Below are 19,061 nucleotides of genomic sequence, written 5' to 3'. Positions count from 1 at the left end.
GTGTGTGTGTGTGTGTGTGTGTGTGTGTGTGTGTGTGTGTGTGTGTGTGTGTGTGTGTGTGTGTGTGAGAGAAACTCTGTCCAGTAGGTGGCGCTCCAGACTGCCATAAGCAGTTTGCCACTAAAACAAAGAGGAAATGGATGCTGAACTTCAGGCTTCTGTTCAATATTGTTCATCTCTTGTGAGTAATGAATCTCTGACATTAATGACATGAATAGCAACAAAACAAAAGCTGCAAATGATTTTATATTTTTGTCATTTTAGGAAAAGTCACGAGTCATACTGTTGATAAAAAACATTGTTCTATATTTAATCTAGAGTCATGCTGAACCAAAGCAAAAAATAAGGGTTAAAACGCACAAAAAAAAATCAAATAAAACACAAAAATATATACTAATTTATTAGAATTAGTATATGAGACTCTAGATTATGGTTTTGAGGTTTTAAATTATTGTTTTCCTTGAAATTTGTTTTACTAGAAATGCATAAGTGTTTACTTAAGTAACTGTTTAAAGTTTACCTTCACCCGAAATCACAACTTTTTAGCCTTTGTTGGAGAGTTTGAAATTGGTTTGAAAGTTTTAATATTTTAATCGCTTTCATCAACACGCTTCAGTTCAACAGCAACGAGACATTTTGTCCCAGTTCTCAAAAATAACCGCTAAAATAACGATGAAACCGCCATTTTATGAAAACTGAACTGAAAGTGAGTTAACCTCGGCCCCAGTTCCAGTTCCAGTTCCAGTCATCCCTCCATTTCACAACAGCAACAACTGTATATTATTTCATCGGTATGTATTTCCTGACGTTGAGATAACGGTGTTGAGTTTATGTTACAGTATCTTCATGTATTAGAAAGGGAAGCGCTCTACTGCCGCTTCTCTCCGGGAATTTCATTTCTCTCGTTGGAAGGATCACACGTTCACCAACATAGAAGTGCCTGCGTCATATTTCCCCCCCACGTTTCTTCTCGTAGAACCGCACCGTGTAGGACTTGAGATGCTGTAGTAGTGTGGCGTGCGTCATCGCAGGGGTCACCGTGACACCTCTGTGACCTGCCTTTATCCCTGTGAGCTTTCTGTCATTGTTGCAAGCCTTGCAATAACAATAAAGGAAATGCAAAGTGCCTGTGCTTCATTTCTCCGGTGCTTCAGTGACTCTCGGCACAGATTCAAAACTAATGGGTGTGTTACAGTGGATTTTCAATGGAGGTTCTGTATTCTGAGAATAAAGTCATAACTCAGAATTCTGACTTTAAACTGACTAAATTTTTCATGTGGCCCTAATCCTCTTCCATACTTCAATGCGAGTGGAACAATGAAAAGACTGAACCCAGAGTGTCTGGAGGTCCTTCAAAAAAAGTCTGAAGTGATCAAAATTTAAGGCCTAGTCTTAAAATGTCTTAAATCCAGTAATAAAGGTCTTATTTTTTCACTATATAATGACAGGTTAGTACAACCTGCATCCTGTCTGCTTTAAGTTGGACTTCCCTTTTTCTTATTCTGCCTGTTTAGTTTAACATCTCATTAGCTATATTCAATCAGAAAGTCCTTTAGGGCTGCAACTAACGTTTATTTTCATTGTCGATTAATCTCGATTATTTTCTCGATTAATCGATTAGTTGTTTGGTCTCTAAAATGTCAGAAAATGGTGAAAAATGTGGATCAGTGTTTCCCAAAGCCCAAGATGACGTCCTCAAATGTCTTGTTTTGTCCACAACCCAAAGATATTCAGTTTACTGTCATAGAGGAGGAAAGAAACCAGAAAATATTTACATTCAAGAAGCTGGAATCAGAGAATTTTGACTTTTTCTTAAAAAATTACTCAGACTGATTAATCGATTATCAAAATAGTTGGCGATTAATTTAATAGTTGACAACTAATCAATTAATCGATAAATCATTGCAGTTCTAAAGTCCTTGCAGAATTAAAAAGGTCTTACTGCCCAGTACAGAAGTCACAACCTACTTTCCTTTTAAGTACATGGCCCACATACTTCAAAAACATACAGTACATCATGATGCAGAGGCAAGACACAAAACAGACTTGGTTTCCATTTCGTCAGTTTTATTACACGTGTTACAATGCACTTTTACATGTCAAAAGGCAAATAACTCTAGGGTAAAAGCGGGGGGGGGGTGAGACAATTCCGACAAACTTATTATTATAATACATGTCCGGTCAGTCTGTGAGAAACACTACTGAGGTTTGAAGACTACAAAATAACTTATCCACGACTTTTTCAAACGATCATCGTTTTACAGGTAAGATCAAACTCCAGTGCAAATCATAACCAACAAACACAAAACCAATTTAAATATGTTAAATATGTAACGACTGAGGTGTGTACGAGCTGCAAACAAAAAGCGAAACTGAAATACATAATAGCAGATCACTATATCATGCAAAACACTACATCCCAAGTTGCCCATGCTTGTTGATGGTACTAGTCAGTGAACTATGTTGCTTTTCTAGGTTAATCTCTAATCCTAAATACCACAGCTAGAATCATGTTTGTACACAACTTAAAGTTGACGAGAGCAGAATAAAAGCGGCTTTTCCCCCCTATTTTTTTTTTTTTACACGTAACATTGATTCCTTCTCATAAATAATCCCGCAGTCATATAAATCTCAGCTACACCGAACAAAGCGATAAACCGCTTCGTCGGCAACCTTCGACACATCGGCAAACATCCCCGTAAAAAGCTTCGGAACCAGCTACTGTTCATGTAACACCGAGTTTCAAAGCAAAAGCATGCAGCTGTGTTTATATAGAAAGGAAAAAGGAAAAAAAAAAATCAAACCCGGGGAAAGGATGGTGGGATGGGTAATCCACTAGGAATGCGCATACAGTATATTTACAATGGCAACAGCATGGATCGCCACGGCGACGGGGCTGCTGAGGAATTCACGATTAACATTCTACCAAATGAGGGAGAGACCGGGCTGCATTCAGGGGCTGAGAGGCATTTCAGAGACGGTTGCAGGTTGAAAATTGTCATGTCTCTTCCTCCCGTTCTTTGCCCCCCCCCCCCCCGCTCCCTCCAACCGTTGCCTAAGAAGACCGAGCTCGATCGCGGCGAGGAACCTGCAGAAAAGCCACCGCATCTCTACTCCCAAACCGGCCCTGAAACCTTCCGCCTGCCCCTGAACGCAGCCCCCCGGGGGCCCCGTCCGGCGGTAACAGATGAAGGGTAAAAGCTAGAACTACTAGCCAGAACAAATTCACCTACCTGTTTTTTTTTTTTTTTTTTATCTATTGTTTTGCTCACTTCACTTTTTCGAAAACAAAAAAAATGGGTGAAACAGGTGATGAAATTCGGAGGGGGGGGGGCGTTTTCAGTCAAAGTCTCTGTTGACCAGGACCAGCGGGGCGACCAGCGTCCAGACGTAGAGGGCGATGCAGATCCAGCTGGAGGAGATCTTCACCCAGACCGAGGGCCACTTGCTGGTCATCGTCTCGTAGGTGGAGTCGGGGCTGGACGGGAAAAAGGGAGGGGGAGGGGGAGGGGGAGGGGGGGGAGGGGGAGGGGGAGGGGGGGGGGGGGGGGCAGAAGACGAATACATCAAGCAGCTTCAACGGGTAAGTCATCACGAAATATTCGAGGAATACCCCGGCCATCGAGCCCGAGGCCCCCCCTTTTGCCTTACCTGTACCAGTTGGTGAGGGTCATCATGATGTAGAGCGACGCCAGGAACAGCATGAAGTGGAAGAAGGAGTAGGAGTAGGTGACCCCGTCCTTCTCGTTGTCCACGGCGCGGCCGGGGCCGTCGCCCTCGTCGAAGCTGTCGCCCGGGGGCCCGTCCTCAATCAGCGCCGACTCGTCGCTGGTCAGGGTCAGCTTGTTGACCTGGGCGTTGGACGAGTTGCGGATGCTGGGACAGAAACGAAGGAGCGTTAAGGAAAGGAGTGGTGCTGTCGTTGAGCCAGAGGTGGGGGACTCGAGTCACAGTTTTATTAGCTTGAGACTCGACTCGATGCATGAAGAGAAGACTTGAGACTTGACTTGACTTGGGTTCTGGTGACTTGAGACTTGACTCTGACTTGTACTCTGATGACTTGAAAAGGTTTCTAAAGTCTTGACTTGAGATCTTGTGTTTGTGTAAATGACTTAGATTTGAAAGTGATGGGATTTGTTCCAGCAGACGACTGAATTTAAATTCTGTTTTCTGAATTTGTATGGAATGATTGAATTTATTGAAGTTGAAACTGATTATAGAAATCAAACTCATGATGCTCTTACCAAGTTTTTCTCCTATTAAAACCATATTGCATTGAAAAGTCCTAGACATTTAGTTTTCTTTAAATTGATACTGGACTCTTGATTTGTTCTGACTTGACTTGGAAATCTACATTTAGACTCGGGATTTGACATTAATGACTTGGACTTTACTTGGTAATCTACATTTAGACTTGGGACTTGACATTAATGACATGGACTTGACTTGGTAATCTACATTTAGACTTGGGACTTGACTTGGACTTGGAAATCTACATTTAGACTGGGGACTTGACTTGGACTTGGAAATCTACATTTAGACTTGGGACTTGATTTGGACTTGGAAATCTACATTTAGACTTGGGACTTGATTTGGACTTGGAAATCTACATTTAGACTTGGGATTTACTTGGATTTGGTAATCTACATTTAGACTTGGGACTTGACTTGGACTTGGTCATCTACATTTAGACTTGGGACTTGACATTAATGACATGGACTTGACTTGGATTTGACTTGGTAATCTACATTTAGATTTGGGACTTGACAGTAATGACATGGACTTGACTTGGAAATCTACATTTAGACTTGGGACTTGACTTGAGACTTGTGCCTCAAGACTTGAGACTGACTTGGTTGACTTGGTCACACCTCTGCACTGAACTTTTCTATATTACATTGTATTGTGGTTGTATTGAATCGTGAACCCCATATCACGTATCGTATGTTTCCTATCATGTTGACGCCAGACAATGCTAGGAAACAAGAGCGGCTCATTAGTAACATACTGGCAATGTTATTAGTAATACACAGGTAATGTAATTATTATTTGGTTACAGAGATATGAGGTTCTTCTTGACTTGTGAAGTAGATCATTGGAGAAAGAAGTGGAAAAGCGCTTCCTCACCTGGAGTAGAGGACACACATGAGGAAGAGGATCAACCCCACGATGCCCTGGGCGTCCCACCACTGGACTACGTGGTCCTGACCGGCGGGAGTGGTGCTGTTCAGCCCGATAATACCCAGAAGGCTCGGGTTGCACTTCCTGTCTGTGGAACATGAGCAGGAAAGTCATAGGTCTGTACAGACTCTTAGAACTTTACATCTGTTCATTTGAATAGCTAGAAAAGTGACATGTATAGCTCAATCTGCTTATGTCTTATATCCCACATCCTTCAGACATTGTACATTGTGTGACTGGCATCTTACCAGGCTCGTTGGTCATGGCAGACCAGGTCAGGTACATGGTGTACAGGGTGACCAGGGAAGACTGCAGCAAGCCAGACCTGGGTTGGGATTCCTTCACACAGAAAACATCATGTTTTAGCGGAACAGGGGCCAGATTCACAAAACCTTAAGAAAAAAAAATCTTCTCAAATGCCATTTTTTTCTTAACTTTAGTCTTAAGAAAAACCCACCCTCTTCTCTTATTCTCTACCGTAATCCCCCATATTATCCATTTTCCCCAACAGTATTTTTTTTCTTATAATAATTTCTTCAGTCATAACTTCAAGCTCCTGCCTTTTTGGACCTTTAATACACACACTAGTCCTTTTACCGTTTTTTGGTCGCGCGATGGATTGCATTAATACTGACAAACGTAATTATTTTATTAAATGAAAATTTGAATTCAGTCTTGTAGCCTGAATGGTAGCAAGCCTAAAGTTTATTAACCAGAATTAATTCAGGCCCTATTTTAAGAAGTTCCTAAGTAGGAAAATTAAAGAACTTCGTAAGAAATAAGACTGTTACTAAGAAAATACTACTAAGTATTTTCTTATATACATATATACTTATATACTAATATTACTAAGAAAATATTGAGGAATTGCACCTAAGAGCCTTCTTAAGAACTTCCTAAAATTTCCTCTTAAGTAATTTCTTAAGATCTATCTTAAGAACACATTGGTGCATCCGGCCCCAGATCTATGTTATTTGGCCACTAGATGCCAGTTTGCACAGCATTTATAAAATGGTGGATGGTGATACAGCAAATCTGCTGCCCATTCATTTCACTGAGTCAGACAACTGAGTCAGAACTGAGACGGATCAAAAGCCAACTCAAAAGCCAACCTAGCATTAGCTTTAAACCAGTGGTTCTCAACCTTTTTCATATCAAGGACCCATAATTTTGTCCACATTTGGGCCCCTGACCCCCATTTGATGAGATTTTGTCTCTCAAACCCAAATCTGAGAATATTTGCATTGTTAGATATGATTTTGTCCAGAATTCCATGACTATCTGTATTGTAGGTAGAGAGAGAACAGTGGACAGTTGTGATCAAAATAGTCATTCTTCTACATCCTATTCTTGTAAATGAAATAATGAAGTTTAACAATTCATCAATTTGCTGGGGACCCCCTGGAACCCCCTCAAGGACCCCCGGTGGTCCCCGGACCCCACGTCGAGAACCACTGCTTTAAACCATGTGCATGCATCCTTTGAATATCAGCAGCCTAAATATTTGAACAGGCGCACAGATCTTTCCCTAGCAATTCTCTATCACTCATTATCATTCTATATCCTTCCCCTAGCACCTCTCTATCATAACTCTATATGGAAAAGTCCCAGAGTGCAGCCGGTGCGGACCTGGATCTGAGGCAGGATGGACAGGACGGAGGCCCCGACGCAGAGCAGCATGTTGACGCTGATGAAGGCCTTGTTCTCGGTGCAGCCGTCGGAGTGGGTGTAGTAGACGTAGAACATGACCAGGGAGACCAGAGACAGCACGTAGTTCACCGTGGTGGCCGACAACAGAGCTGCGGAGGGACAAAAGGTCAAAGGTCAATATACAGTAGATCAGTGATTCTCAACCTTTTTCATATCGAGGACCCTAATTTAGTCCACATTAGGGCCACGGACCCCCATTTGATGAGATTTTGTCTCGCGGACCCAAATCTGATGATATCTTTTATTGCTAGATATGATTTTGTCCAGAATCCCATGACTATCTGTATTGTAGGTAGAGAGAGAACAGAGAAACTATGATCAAAACAGTCATTCCTCTACATTCTCTAATTGTGTTCACTAATTGTAAATGAAATAATGGTGAAGTTTAATAATTCATCAATTTGCTGGGGGACCCCCTGGAACCCCCTCAAGGACCCCTGGTGGTCCCCGGACCCCACGTTGAGAACCACTGCAGTAGATCAGCTTGGCAAATCAACAAAGAGTTTGGGGACACCACATTTTTCTGTATTTTTTACTATTTTACACATTTTAGAATAATAGTAAAGACATCAAAACTATGAAATAACACAACTGGAATTATGCAGTGACCAAAAAAGTGTTAAACAAATCTTATATTTTAGATTCTTTAAAGTAGCCGCCCTTTGCCTTGATGGAAAGGCATTGGAAAGAAATTCATACAAAGGCATCAACTATTTATATTTGTGTAAGAAACAAATTTCAAGCATTTAAGCAGAAGCCTTTAGATCAAAATGGCTGTAAGAGAATAAAAAATCACAGTTCATTCAATGAGATGTGTCCAAACTTTTGACGAACAGTGTATATGGGGTTGATATGAGCCATTTATTAAGAATTGACCAATACTACACTGGTTGTCTATGGGGAAACCCTTAACATTAATTGATTAGAATGGGACATTTTGATTGGATTCTGCATAATATAGTACCATTATCGTCATAATCATGGGTTTTAAATGGAGAGTTTAAATGTGCCATGGTCTAAATTTTTAAGCTGAGGCCATTCCACCTTGACAATAATACAATTCTGGGGGGAAAACATGGAATACTTGGAATTTTTTGGATGTGAAAATGATCAAATTTGAAGACGATGTCATGAAGATGCTGAGTCAGCAGCATCATTTTCTGTTTCAATAGATAGATATAGTCACTGGTTAAAAATAGCTTCGTCTGGTTAGATTTGGAAGACTGTAAACTAAGGACATACACCATTTCTACTCCAAACCCTTTCTCGATATGATTGTAATAGAAGACACTATTATTCCATTACTTGTCAAGACGCTCACAGCTGACAACCATGCGATTAACACCAAGCTAGTTTTCACTTATGAAATTAACAAGTTCTCCATGTTCATACTCTTCACCGTAGCGCTGTCACCGTACCTGCATACCAGCAGCGGGAGTTGCCCTCCTCCATCTTCTCAACCCAGGACTCGTTCCAGGAATGGGCGAAGTCGATGAGCAAGACGAGCTGGATGAGGATGAAGCAGAAGGCCCCGGCCATGCCCATATAGAACCACACTGTGGGAACAGGACAGGTTTTTAGAACAGTCATCAGGGTATCTGCAATCAAACACAGCCTATTTCCAATTGAAACAGCAAATCAAAGTCAAATAAATGGGTAGTTTATGGAAAAAGGGCATCAGGAAATGAAATTGTAAAGGGAGATGAAGTCTAATTGTGTTTAGTAAAGCAAATATGATGCATATTGTACTACTAACTAGGGCTGAACGATTTTGAAAAAATATCTAATTGCGATTATTTTGACTGTGATATTGCAATAGCGATATGATTTGCGATATTAGAGGGAATGATAATTTTTACATCTTTATTCTCATTTTCATTGAAAAACGTATTAAAATGATTATGGTGTGATTTTTGCGGGGATCTGCACCAAACAAAGATGTTTTCTTAAGTCTGTAGAATATGATGTGTAGGCCAGGACATCTCTGCAGCACCACAATATTTCATTTAAAATGCTATTTTGACACATTTCACCTTTAACAAATATTGCACCTCCTGCGATTTGAAAATTGCAGTAGGCCATATTGCGATTTAGGTAAAATTTTGATTAATTGTTCAGCCCTACTACTAACCCTGTTCTGTATTAATCTAAAAGTGGAGATTCAGTGTGAAGTGTGTCATTGCATGGTGAAAAAAATAAGACCTGTAATAACTGGATTTAAGACATTCTAATAAATTTTAAAGGCCTCACATTTAGAAATTTTAAGACTTTTTAAGCAGATAACCTGTGTATTCGTGTCTTTTTAAAAAACTGAATCAAATGTCATTACGCTATAATAAATCAGACATGTACATTTTTTCCCCCCCAAAATGTTTTTCTTTTCTTTTGTCTTATTTCTGAAACAATGAAATGAATAAAACAAATCTTCAGCTGTCTAATTATAACTTCCAATAAATAACAAAATTCTTCAGCTGGGTTATTAGAACATACAATAAATGAACAAAATTTTCAGCCGTGCCACTAGAAAAAAAACCAAAAAAAAAAACATTCCTTATGGAAACATGGAGCAATGACCAAGTGACTTCCCCCAATATCCTGACTGTAGTGGTAACTCGCTACAACATACACAACTGACATCACCTTGGATATTTTAACATGCTAACAGGCTATTGCTGGTCTCAGATCTGATTGACTGACAAGCTTACGCTACAGAAGGACGGTCAAGACTGGTCCGGATTCAAGCCTCAAACTTGAAATAACGGTTGATGGTCATGAATGGATCTGATCCCTCACACACCACCAGATCATCTGCATTTTTTTTTTGCTTTCTCTGCTCGTTTGGAGCCTGAACGTTGAGTTCCTCGTATTCTTATATTCTGTGAAACGCCACAGATGAGATGAGGAGGACAGCGATAATTACCAGTAGTGAAGGGACCCTCTGGGATGAAGAAGGCGCCGATGGTGATGGCAGCAGCTGCGGCAAATTTAAAGAACCAAAATCTAAAGAGATGAGAATATAAGCGTCAAATAGTGACCTTGATCTGGCTGACATGGTTTTTTGAAGGCCAATAACATGCATTTTTTGGATTGAAGCTGCTGATAGACGATACTTTGTGCCAATATCTTGAATTCTTTTATAATTTTCATGTCAAAAAATACCAGTACACTGTGTTTCACAAAGAATGTATTCCTGTCAGGGTAGAAAAGCCTTTGAAACAGCATCACGAGCCACCAAAAATCTCCACTGAAACCCAATGACAATAACATACTCATGCGTACTTGCGTGGAATCCGATCCAGATATCTCATCGGAATCAATTCCGGTTCGGCGTATTGATCGATTCTGCGTTAAAAAAAAAAATGTAATAAACTGCAGGGACGAGTGTCTACGGTGGACTCACCCGTTGTGTAGCGAAGCTCGCGGGTCCTGGCTGCTCTTGACTTTGATCATGAGCAGAGAGAAGAGCAGGAAGAACATGGCCATGCCGAAGCAGACGCGGTACACGGCCTTGTAGCCCACCAGCACGTCGCAGTTCACGTGACCCTCCACGCCGGGGATCGACGAGCCCGTCCCGCCTTCGCAAAACCCGGGGATCTGCAGGAGAGGACGGCAAAGAGAGGGGAGATTTAGAGTAGAGCTGCAAGGATTAATCGATTAGTTGTCAACTATTAAATTAATCGCCAACTATTTTGATAATCGATTAATCGGTTTGAGTAATTTTTTAAGAAAATTAAGTGGTTAAGTGGCTGGTTTCTTTCCTCCTCTATGACAGTAAACTGAATATCTTTGGGTTGTGGACAAAACAAGACATTTGAGGACGTCATCTTGGGCTTTGGGAAACACTGATCCACATTTTTCACCATTTTCTGACATTTTATAGACCAAACAACTAATCGATTAATCGAGAAAATAATCGACAGATTAATCGACAAAGAAAATAGTTGTAGTTAGTTGCAGCCCTAATTTAGAGCTGCATCTGGCAACGTTTGGGCAGCAACTGAGCAATCTCGGAACCCGTCGTCTATCGGTCTGATGACCAGGGGTTAAAGTGGGCCGGAACGATCCGGTACGGCGTTCCGGCACCTTCGATTAATAAGTAAATAAATCTGATTGGCAGTTTCATACATAATAATGTGAAGCGAGTTCACGGGGCTGCCGACTCTCACGCATTGACCGAGAGACTCACGCAATGGACATTTATCACACGCTCTCACGCCACAAGTCCGTTTTCTCACACGGTGAAAAACAAATTCATAAACGCGAAGACAGAGCAGCACCGTGCAGCAGAGAGTTATTCAGACCATCTGAATAGCGAGAAATATACACAAATCTATTATATTGCAATTTATTCCCATGCATGCTGCCCAGAGTAATCCCAGTCTATGTCCCAGTGCTATGTCAATGATATTAACTGCAATACAGTATATTGGCATATTTTTAAATACTTTAGCTTTTTCAGTAAACACAAAACCTTTTATAAAAAAAACTGATGCTGCTGCTTAAGATTTGCTGTGTTTGAATATAATGAAAGGGTTTTTTTTTCAATTTGCAATTGAATTTATAGGGCAGAAATCGGGCTCAACACTAGAATACCATGTTTAGGAGTACCACACATAAAATAATTGGAGCCTCATGCGATGTGGAAACTTAAGTGGTTCATATCACAATTTTCTTTCGATTAATGTTGTGTAGCCTTTACAGCGTATGCCACCAGGTTGATGTGACGTCATATAACTGCATCTCAGAAACCTCGGGGCTGAGAAATCTTATTTACTTGGAATTCCAATTTGAAGGGTTCCGTTCTGTTGCATTTTTCCTAGTTGGAAGTCGTAATTTCCGACTTTCCAACTTCTCTGTAACGGAGCAAAAGACGAAGACGTTTACCGACGTCACCTCACGGGATTTGCGAAGGTTATTTGAGAAATACAACTGACAAGATCCTCAGTCTTTCAAAAGAAAGACTCCTGGAAAGACTCCACAGGGGAGAAAGAAGAAAGATGCAATATTTAAAACAAAGCGATTACAAAACGAATGGACGACATCTCTCCATCCCCAAGTGCTGAGATGCCCAAGGATTAGAAAGAAAAGGTGAGAAGAGCAACCAAGAGTGAGCAATTAAGCACACATGTATTGATATTCCACACGTTTACTAGTGAAACAGCACTATAAGACAAAATAAATAATAAAAGTACTATTGTAAATGAGTATTTGTTGAAGTTTAGATAAAAAGAAATACTGACCTAATATTGACACGACATCCTGGGGCACAAATACAGACCCTGTAATATTTCCCCATCTTGTCTTTTCCTCATACTCTCATATTCCTCTCTGTCTTACACAATACGTGATACTGGCATTTACCTTCTTGAGCTGCCCCTCCATGCCGGGCATCAGCATGATGCAGGCGATGCCCACTCCCAGCAGCAGGAAGAAGGCGTAGATGAGGCGGGTCACGGTGGAGTTGTTTCCGCTGGGACAGCACCGGCACAGCAGGCAGGGGGCGCTGCCACAGAGGCAGGGGATCTGGAGGCACGGGGAGAACGGACACGGGTTCAGTGAGTCAGCTGACTTGTGAGGCAAATTGGCAGAGGTCTGTTATTACCAATATGAGATCAGTAATAAGAAACCGTCAATGCAGTAGTATGAGCATCCATGGCTGGCAAACATGGCTGCTAGATTTTAAACAAGGCAACAGTAACCATCTCGTCCCCCATCGATAGATAAGGATGGTGATGACACAGCAAAAAGGAGGAATCAGTGACTTCTTTTAAATCACTTCTTAAAACCCATTTTTATAGACTTGCGTTTATGTGATGTCGTCTTTTTATAATCTTTCTATCGTCTTTTTACGTCTTTTGTCTTAACTCTGTCTTACTTTTATTCTATTTTACTGTTTATCTTGGTTTTCATCCTACGATCCCTGTTTATTATTGTTTCATTGCCTTTTAATTTCATAATTTGAGTATTCTGCTTTTATTTTGTCCGTCAAAGCACTTTGTAAACTCTGTTTTTAAAGAGGTGCTATATAAATAAAATAAATTTATTATTATTACAAAGTGCGGTACAAGTGCGAAACCCTACTCAATTTCTGTGAGCAAAACAATAAATCAACATTTTCTGTGGTTGCTTTGTCTGTGGTCTACTAGCCTAATTTATGTCAAATATAGCCTACATGGATTTTGTCGTTACCTTTTCACAGTTGTCAAACAACAGAAAGTTCATTAAAATGTTTTTTTTTTTTCGTGTCAGAATGCTAACATGACATTTTGCGACTTCCAGATAATTCAGTTATAATGGTCAAGCAGTTGTGACAGACGTGAAAAAAGGTTATGGGCAAATTATTAGAACACAGAAAAAGCAACCAGAAAAAATGGCGCTTTTTTGTTTATGCCTATAGAAATTGAATAGGGTTTCACACTTGTACCGCACTTTGTGGGCGTGGCCCATGTGAAACGTCACGCCATTCTTATCTGTGATGCAATCCTCCTCTGGGCCAATCAGCAACAAATATGTCAATCTTGTTTTGACCTGCAGCGCCACCTCTGGACAATTTTGGAAATTTTGAAGAAACTCGAACGTGTATCTGAAATTAACCTTTTTTGCCCAGAGCTGCCAAGAGCTGGTAAATGCCACAAATATTTTTCACCAGCCAAAATAATTAGCATTCATTTTTCAGAACAAGATTTCATTTTTCAGAGAAATATGCCAGTCTGCAGAGGTTTAGACACTACAGCAAAGTAGTAAAATCAAGAGTTAGGGTTAGCAGCGATATAACCCATGACACATATCCTCTACTTTTTTGGTAAAGAATATTAATAATTCTTCAATCAATTGACATACAGTCTGACATTACAGTCTGACTTGCAAGCCACAGCACACTTTTGCTAAACAGACTCACTGAAACATAAACATTATGACAAAATATACAATAAAGTCAGCATCAATTGCTGAGTGAATGGCTAGTGAGATAACCACTATATACAGACATACATCTTGATGCAAACTTGTAGTATGCATCATAGTAAGTAGTATCAAACATATAGCATAAATGAAAGCTTCTCTGTAAATTAATTCATTTTGTTGATATTGGTGGCTGTTTGGCTTAATCTAACACTAACGTAACATCACTGGGCTTTATGTTTTATACTGCTAAGAGATTAGCTGAAATAGAAGCTAAATCTGCCCTAAGAATACACTAGACAGTGGCCATCTTGGCTGTACACTAGTGGCTCTAGCACACACACATTAAGAAATACCCTTCTAGAAATAGCTAGCAGTAATTGTACTGGCTACTACTTACATCTCCAAAAACTAATAAGCCAGCAATAAAACGACACGAGTCTATCCTGTTCCGTGTATTTAGGGAGCTAGGCCTGATATGTTCTGTGCTCGTATGTTCCGTGTTTATTCTGTTTTAATAACTGCTTCGCCTAATGTCCTCCATCAAAATACAACCTTTTCAATTTGAAAAGGTGAAATTCTTGTATGCCGAATTTTCCAGAAAATCCTATCGATTCATAAAACGTCTTAAGTACCAGGTAAACATCTCTACGCAAGCCAGCATTTACCTAACTATGGAAGTCCATTTCCGCCAGTGTGATGAAAAAAATGTTTCTCATTATTTTGAGATACTAAGTCATTATTTTGAGAAGGTTTCTCATTACTTACAGGACCGTTTTTTTCATCACACTGGCGGAAATGGGCTTCCATACCTAAAAGAGCTTACTCCATACAATAAAAACAGGACGTCTCGGGGCTGTTGGTTAGTTTGACAAGCCTCCGAGTCTAAATAACTACTAGGTTGTTGATGTTTCTTCTTTGGCAGACATGTTGGTGGGGCCGCCTGCCTGTCAGTCTACTTCCATTAGACTGACCCAGACCCACGTTTCGCAATCCGGACTGAGTGCTGTAGCAGCAGATAACACGTTATTTGAGTCTGTTTTCAAAGCTGCAGTGTTGCAACAGTGTCCAGCCTCATTTAAATCACTGACACCGACAGCTGCGTGTTTACCAAAACAGGTAGCTACCAAACATTTAAGACGCCATATCAAGTATCTTCTTTTAGACTTGTTTTTTATTTTGGCCAAAACCAGGTCAGCACATCGAACCGAAGATAGCGAGGCCCGACACATTTCCGTTATCTTTTGATCTTCAAGAAACAAAGACAATATATCAATACGACGTTAGCTCTATGGTTAGAAACTGAACCAATAAACATCTTGACTATCACAACCCTGGTGTCAGGATGATATAGATGAACAGGTAATGAACGTTATGTTTGCTGGTAGAAACACTGCGCCATAGGGAACCACCCTGGCCTGCCGCTTTGTGTTGTTGCGCAGTCATGACAGCGCTAATGGCTACGGAACAGTTTAATAAAAAAATGCTAAAATATTAACTCCGAACATCAGTTTCGACACGAAGACATAAGATAATTACCCAACTCGCCATGGAGCACAATCCGAGAACGGCCCCCATGATGGGTTGTGATGTTTTCCTTTCTTAGTCGGAGAAGGTGAATGATGCTCTACCGTCTGGCGTCTGGTCTGTTTACAAGTTAGGGCCACTTCCGTTTCAGCCGAGTGGCCTGACGTCACATCCTGCATAAACATTTGATGGACTAAACGTATGACGAAATAGATTCATATGAGTAAACATTGGATTTATGACTAGACATGATTTATGTGAGTAAATATATGTATATGACTAAACATCGGTTTAGACCTATATATACTCTGGAATATATATAATCTGGTGCAGTATTCTCTGGACCTGTATATTTCTTGTTTTCTCTGTACTGCAGATTTCCATAGCTTCCCATCAGTGCAATTAGTCAGGTTCCATCAGAGAACCATGTGCATACTGTAGGCTATAGATAAGAGTCCTATATATATTTAAAGGTTGATTTAATCATGTCAACTCTCGGAATACCTATACGAATACGAATGTTGTTACCTATACATTCCAGTAGGTGGTGCTATTGTACTAGCAATTATCTAAATACACACTGTACATTCCCCTTTTCAAATAAACATCTAAGCCTTATCTTAACACTGAACACTTACTTTAACTTTTTTTTTTTTTAAGTTTAGTCCAAATATACATATGCATTTTCTTTTTTTCTTAGCTCCATAACAAAATGTCCCAAGTGTTACCAACAGTCACTTTTTCTTCTTAACTACCAAGGGAGAGGTAGACTGCTCTGCCCTTGCACACCAAATCAAAGGGATTATTCTGCCGTTGTCTTGTCAAGTCATGTTTATTTACATAGCCCTTTATCGCAAGCATCTCAAACATATATCTCAAAAAGCATACATACATCACTATACACTACACATTCATGCCTATGGGCAATTTAGAGTCTTCAGTTCATCTGAGCTGCATGTCTTTGGACTGGGGGAGGAAACCCACGCAAACACAGGGGGAACATGCCAGCTCCACATAGAAAAGATTCAAACCCACAACCTGCTTGTTCTGAGGCAACAGTACTGACCACTGATCCACTGTGCCACAGCCTTGTACCTTGGGTCCTAACTATTTCACAAATTCAGCCTTTGGGGTGGTATGCACGCTCGCTCTCGACTGACCTGCAGGTTGTGGTGAGCTGGCAGGACTTGAGCTGGTGTGCTGGGGGGGGGCTGTGCTGGTGTAGGAGCAGACTTAGAGCTGTGCTGAGTCTCCAGCAGAACCGGGAATGCCCATTGTTCCGACGGCCTATTATTCCGAAACCCCAATAGTCTGAAAAATGTCCCATATTGGACCGAAAGACCATTTGTCCGACATCCCGGAGGTGGTTGGGTTGAGGCATGGGGTCACTGAGGTTAGGGTTAGAGCAAGCTTACGGTCAAGGCTGTCAGAAGCCACGGTTGTGGATGGAGCCAGGCATGGAGTTTTCGGACTATTGGAGTTTCGGAATAATGGGCCATCGGAAAATAATGGGCATGGCACCAAGAGAACCAGGGTAGCGGGAGGCAGTTCTGTAGCTGTGGTCTGTAGAGCCTCTCCGTAGAGCTGGTGCTCTTGCGGTTTCTCACAAGATCTTATCAGATGATCAGCAGGGACTATACGCTCTCTTGGGCCATCGTGAATCAGAAGAAAAAGTGACAGGCGGGCCCGAGGTGCTTCACAATAACAACTTTAGTCCGCTTCTCCTTCCCCTCGCAGAAATGTCTGACTCACACTGGGTTCCCCTCCTGATAGGCTTTCTGTTTCTCTTGCTTTTCTTTAGCTGACCTTTCCAGACAAGGCTTGAGAAGATTCACCTGGTCCTCAACTGCTGCTTAAGGAACAGCTCTGCAGGTGTACAGCCTGTAACTGTGTGTGGAGTGTTCCTGTACATCAGTAAAAGGTTTGACAGTCTGTGTTGTAGCGAGATGGATGTCCGCTGTATACTCTCTGCAAACACCTGTTTCAGGAGTGCCGATTGGACAGTCTGCACAGACCTTTCAGCAGGTCTATTGGATTCTGGATGGTAGGCAGGTACCAGGGTTAGCTTCATGCCATTAGCCTTCAGGAACTGTTTAAATTTACTGGAAGTGAGCTGGGGTCCATTATCGTACACCACTTCCTCTGGTAATCCTTAAGAGGCAAATATGTTGCGTAAGCCTTCAATGGTCTTTGCTGCAGTCGTAGTTGACATAGGGATAACCTCTAGCCATTTGGAATGACTGTCTGCTAGAACCAGGAAATACCTTTAACTTTATCCAGACAGGGCCACCGAACGTGACTCCTTGCCAAGGCCTTCATATGGCAGATGCTTAGATGTCTTGTGTCGAGTTCACTCAGTGACCTTGATTGCTGTGCAGCAGGTACAATAACTCCCCATAGCACACATCCTTGTTCAACAAATAGCTCTTCTATTGTAAAGTATGGTCTCATACCTTATGTGGTTTGGCCATCCATTCAATGTGCGCTCTCTAACTTTGCTGAGTAGCGGGTCTCTACCTGTACTCTGTGCTAAGTCACTGGCTTGTATTGGCAACTCTTCCATTAGTGAGCATAGGAAGATGCTGCTCTCTACTGCAGTGTTGTCTTGGTTACCTTGACAGCCCATCACCGTTTGCAAGGTCCAGTGATTTGCGATATTCCATTTCATAGTTGTAGGACATCAGTAGGAGTGCCCATCTTTGCATCCTCAAGGCAGAGAGTGTGGGAACTGCAGACTTAGGGCCTAGAATTGCCAAAAGACGCTTGTGATCAGTGGTTAGTATGAATTTCCGATGATAGCCAATGCTTCCTTTTCAATTTGAGAGTATTTGCTTTCTGCACTTGTCCATTTTCCATTATGTGTGATATCGGAGTATGGGCATCCAGAGACAGCACAAACAAAGGATGAGGGCATGATGAGTCTAATGGAGGGGTGAACAAGTGAGAGAGAGATGAAGAAAGGGAGGAACAGGTTGAGGGAGACAGAGAAACAGGTGGACAGATAGACGGACAGACAGGCATTGGATAGATAGATAGATAGATAGATAGATAGATAGATAGATAGATAGATAGATAGAACTACCCACACTGAAAACTAACTAAAACTAAACTGAAATTGAAATATATAAGAATGAATGTGTGGTGAATATTACAAGCAGAAATAAATATCAAAGGAACGAAGTACCTTGATTTATAAAATTACCTCAATGATATTCACACTACAGTTTATTAAAGGTCTCTATTCATGTTCTCATGTTCTGTTTCTATATTCCAGGCCTGGATTTTGAAGACTTTGGTCAGTTCAATGTGAAATATTTTGATAGTGGCTGGGCAATGTGTTAACTAGGTCATATCATTTTTAAGTTTATCAAGTTTATTCTTCATCACAATATCTGAAATGACAGCGGGGCCAGGACTACACAAAACCGTCAATATGTCGTCATATGTGTGCCAGGACTGAACAAAGCTTTTTCAGACATTTTGGAAATGATCTAATTACTGTAATTCTTCATTGAAAAGACCCAATCTTGGTTCTAAAATGCAACAAATGATTAAAAACTTGGAGGTTGCAATCTTAGTCCTGTGTGACAAACCTGTTTCAGTGAAGAAAGTTGCAAGGATAGAGATTGATTGGCAAATGTTATCCATTCAGTTATACTGTCATATTAGTTTCGCATTTTCTCTAGCAGCTTTGATAGAGTTCCTGGAATGAATACAGAAGAAATACTTTATTCATTCTTGTA

The 19,061-nt window shown here is 40.9% G+C and overlaps 1 protein-coding gene across 2 annotated transcripts; it reads right to left on the bottom strand.

Annotated features, from left to right (window-relative positions):
- Positions 1–2,056: 2,056 nt before the first annotated feature.
- Positions 2,057–15,456, bottom strand: serinc1 (serine incorporator 1). Of its 2 annotated transcripts, none has more exons than XM_071529359.1 (10): positions 15,331–15,456; positions 12,253–12,414; positions 10,292–10,485; positions 9,812–9,891; positions 8,310–8,447; positions 6,811–6,980; positions 5,430–5,520; positions 5,128–5,269; positions 3,652–3,876; positions 2,057–3,478 (listed from the first exon to the last, which is right to left on the bottom strand). In XM_071529359.1, the coding sequence occupies exons 1-10, from the start codon at positions 15,367–15,369 to the stop codon at positions 3,340–3,342; spliced, it is 1,380 nt and encodes a 459-aa protein (XP_071385460.1). In that variant the 5' UTR covers positions 15,370–15,456; the 3' UTR covers positions 2,057–3,339. The 2 variants fall into 2 exon arrangements, with proteins under 2 accessions (XP_071385460.1, XP_071385461.1); XM_071529360.1 differs by having other exon boundaries at positions 15,340–15,448.
- Positions 15,457–19,061: the final 3,605 nt, after the last annotated feature.

Source organism: Centroberyx affinis, unplaced genomic scaffold (genome assembly GCF_046629955.1).
Source record: "Centroberyx affinis isolate AG114_WGS23_722 - 3 ecotype Tasmania unplaced genomic scaffold, CSIRO-AGI_Caff_v1 ptg001780l_1, whole genome shotgun sequence".
In the NCBI taxonomy this organism is placed as follows: Eukaryota; Metazoa; Chordata; class Actinopteri; order Beryciformes; family Berycidae; genus Centroberyx; species Centroberyx affinis.
The sequence above is the reverse complement of the archived record's forward strand: the minus strand, read 5'-3'. Positions and strand labels throughout refer to the sequence as shown.

What these genes read in the sequence shown, in the direction of transcription:
- serinc1 (XM_071529359.1), bottom strand. Translation starts at nt 15,369, where the DNA reads ATGGGGGCCGTTCTCGGATTGTGCTCCATGGCGAGTTGG. An exon ending in CGAGCTTCGCTACACAACGG is followed by an intron (nt 9,892 to 10,291) that starts GTGAGTCCACCG and finishes TCATCTCTTTAG; the next exon opens with ATTTTGGTTCTTTAAATTTG. An exon ending in ATGTGTGTCCTCTACTCCAG is followed by an intron (nt 3,877 to 5,127) that starts GTGAGGAAGCGC and finishes TTTCTGTCCCAG; the next exon opens with CATCCGCAACTCGTCCAACG.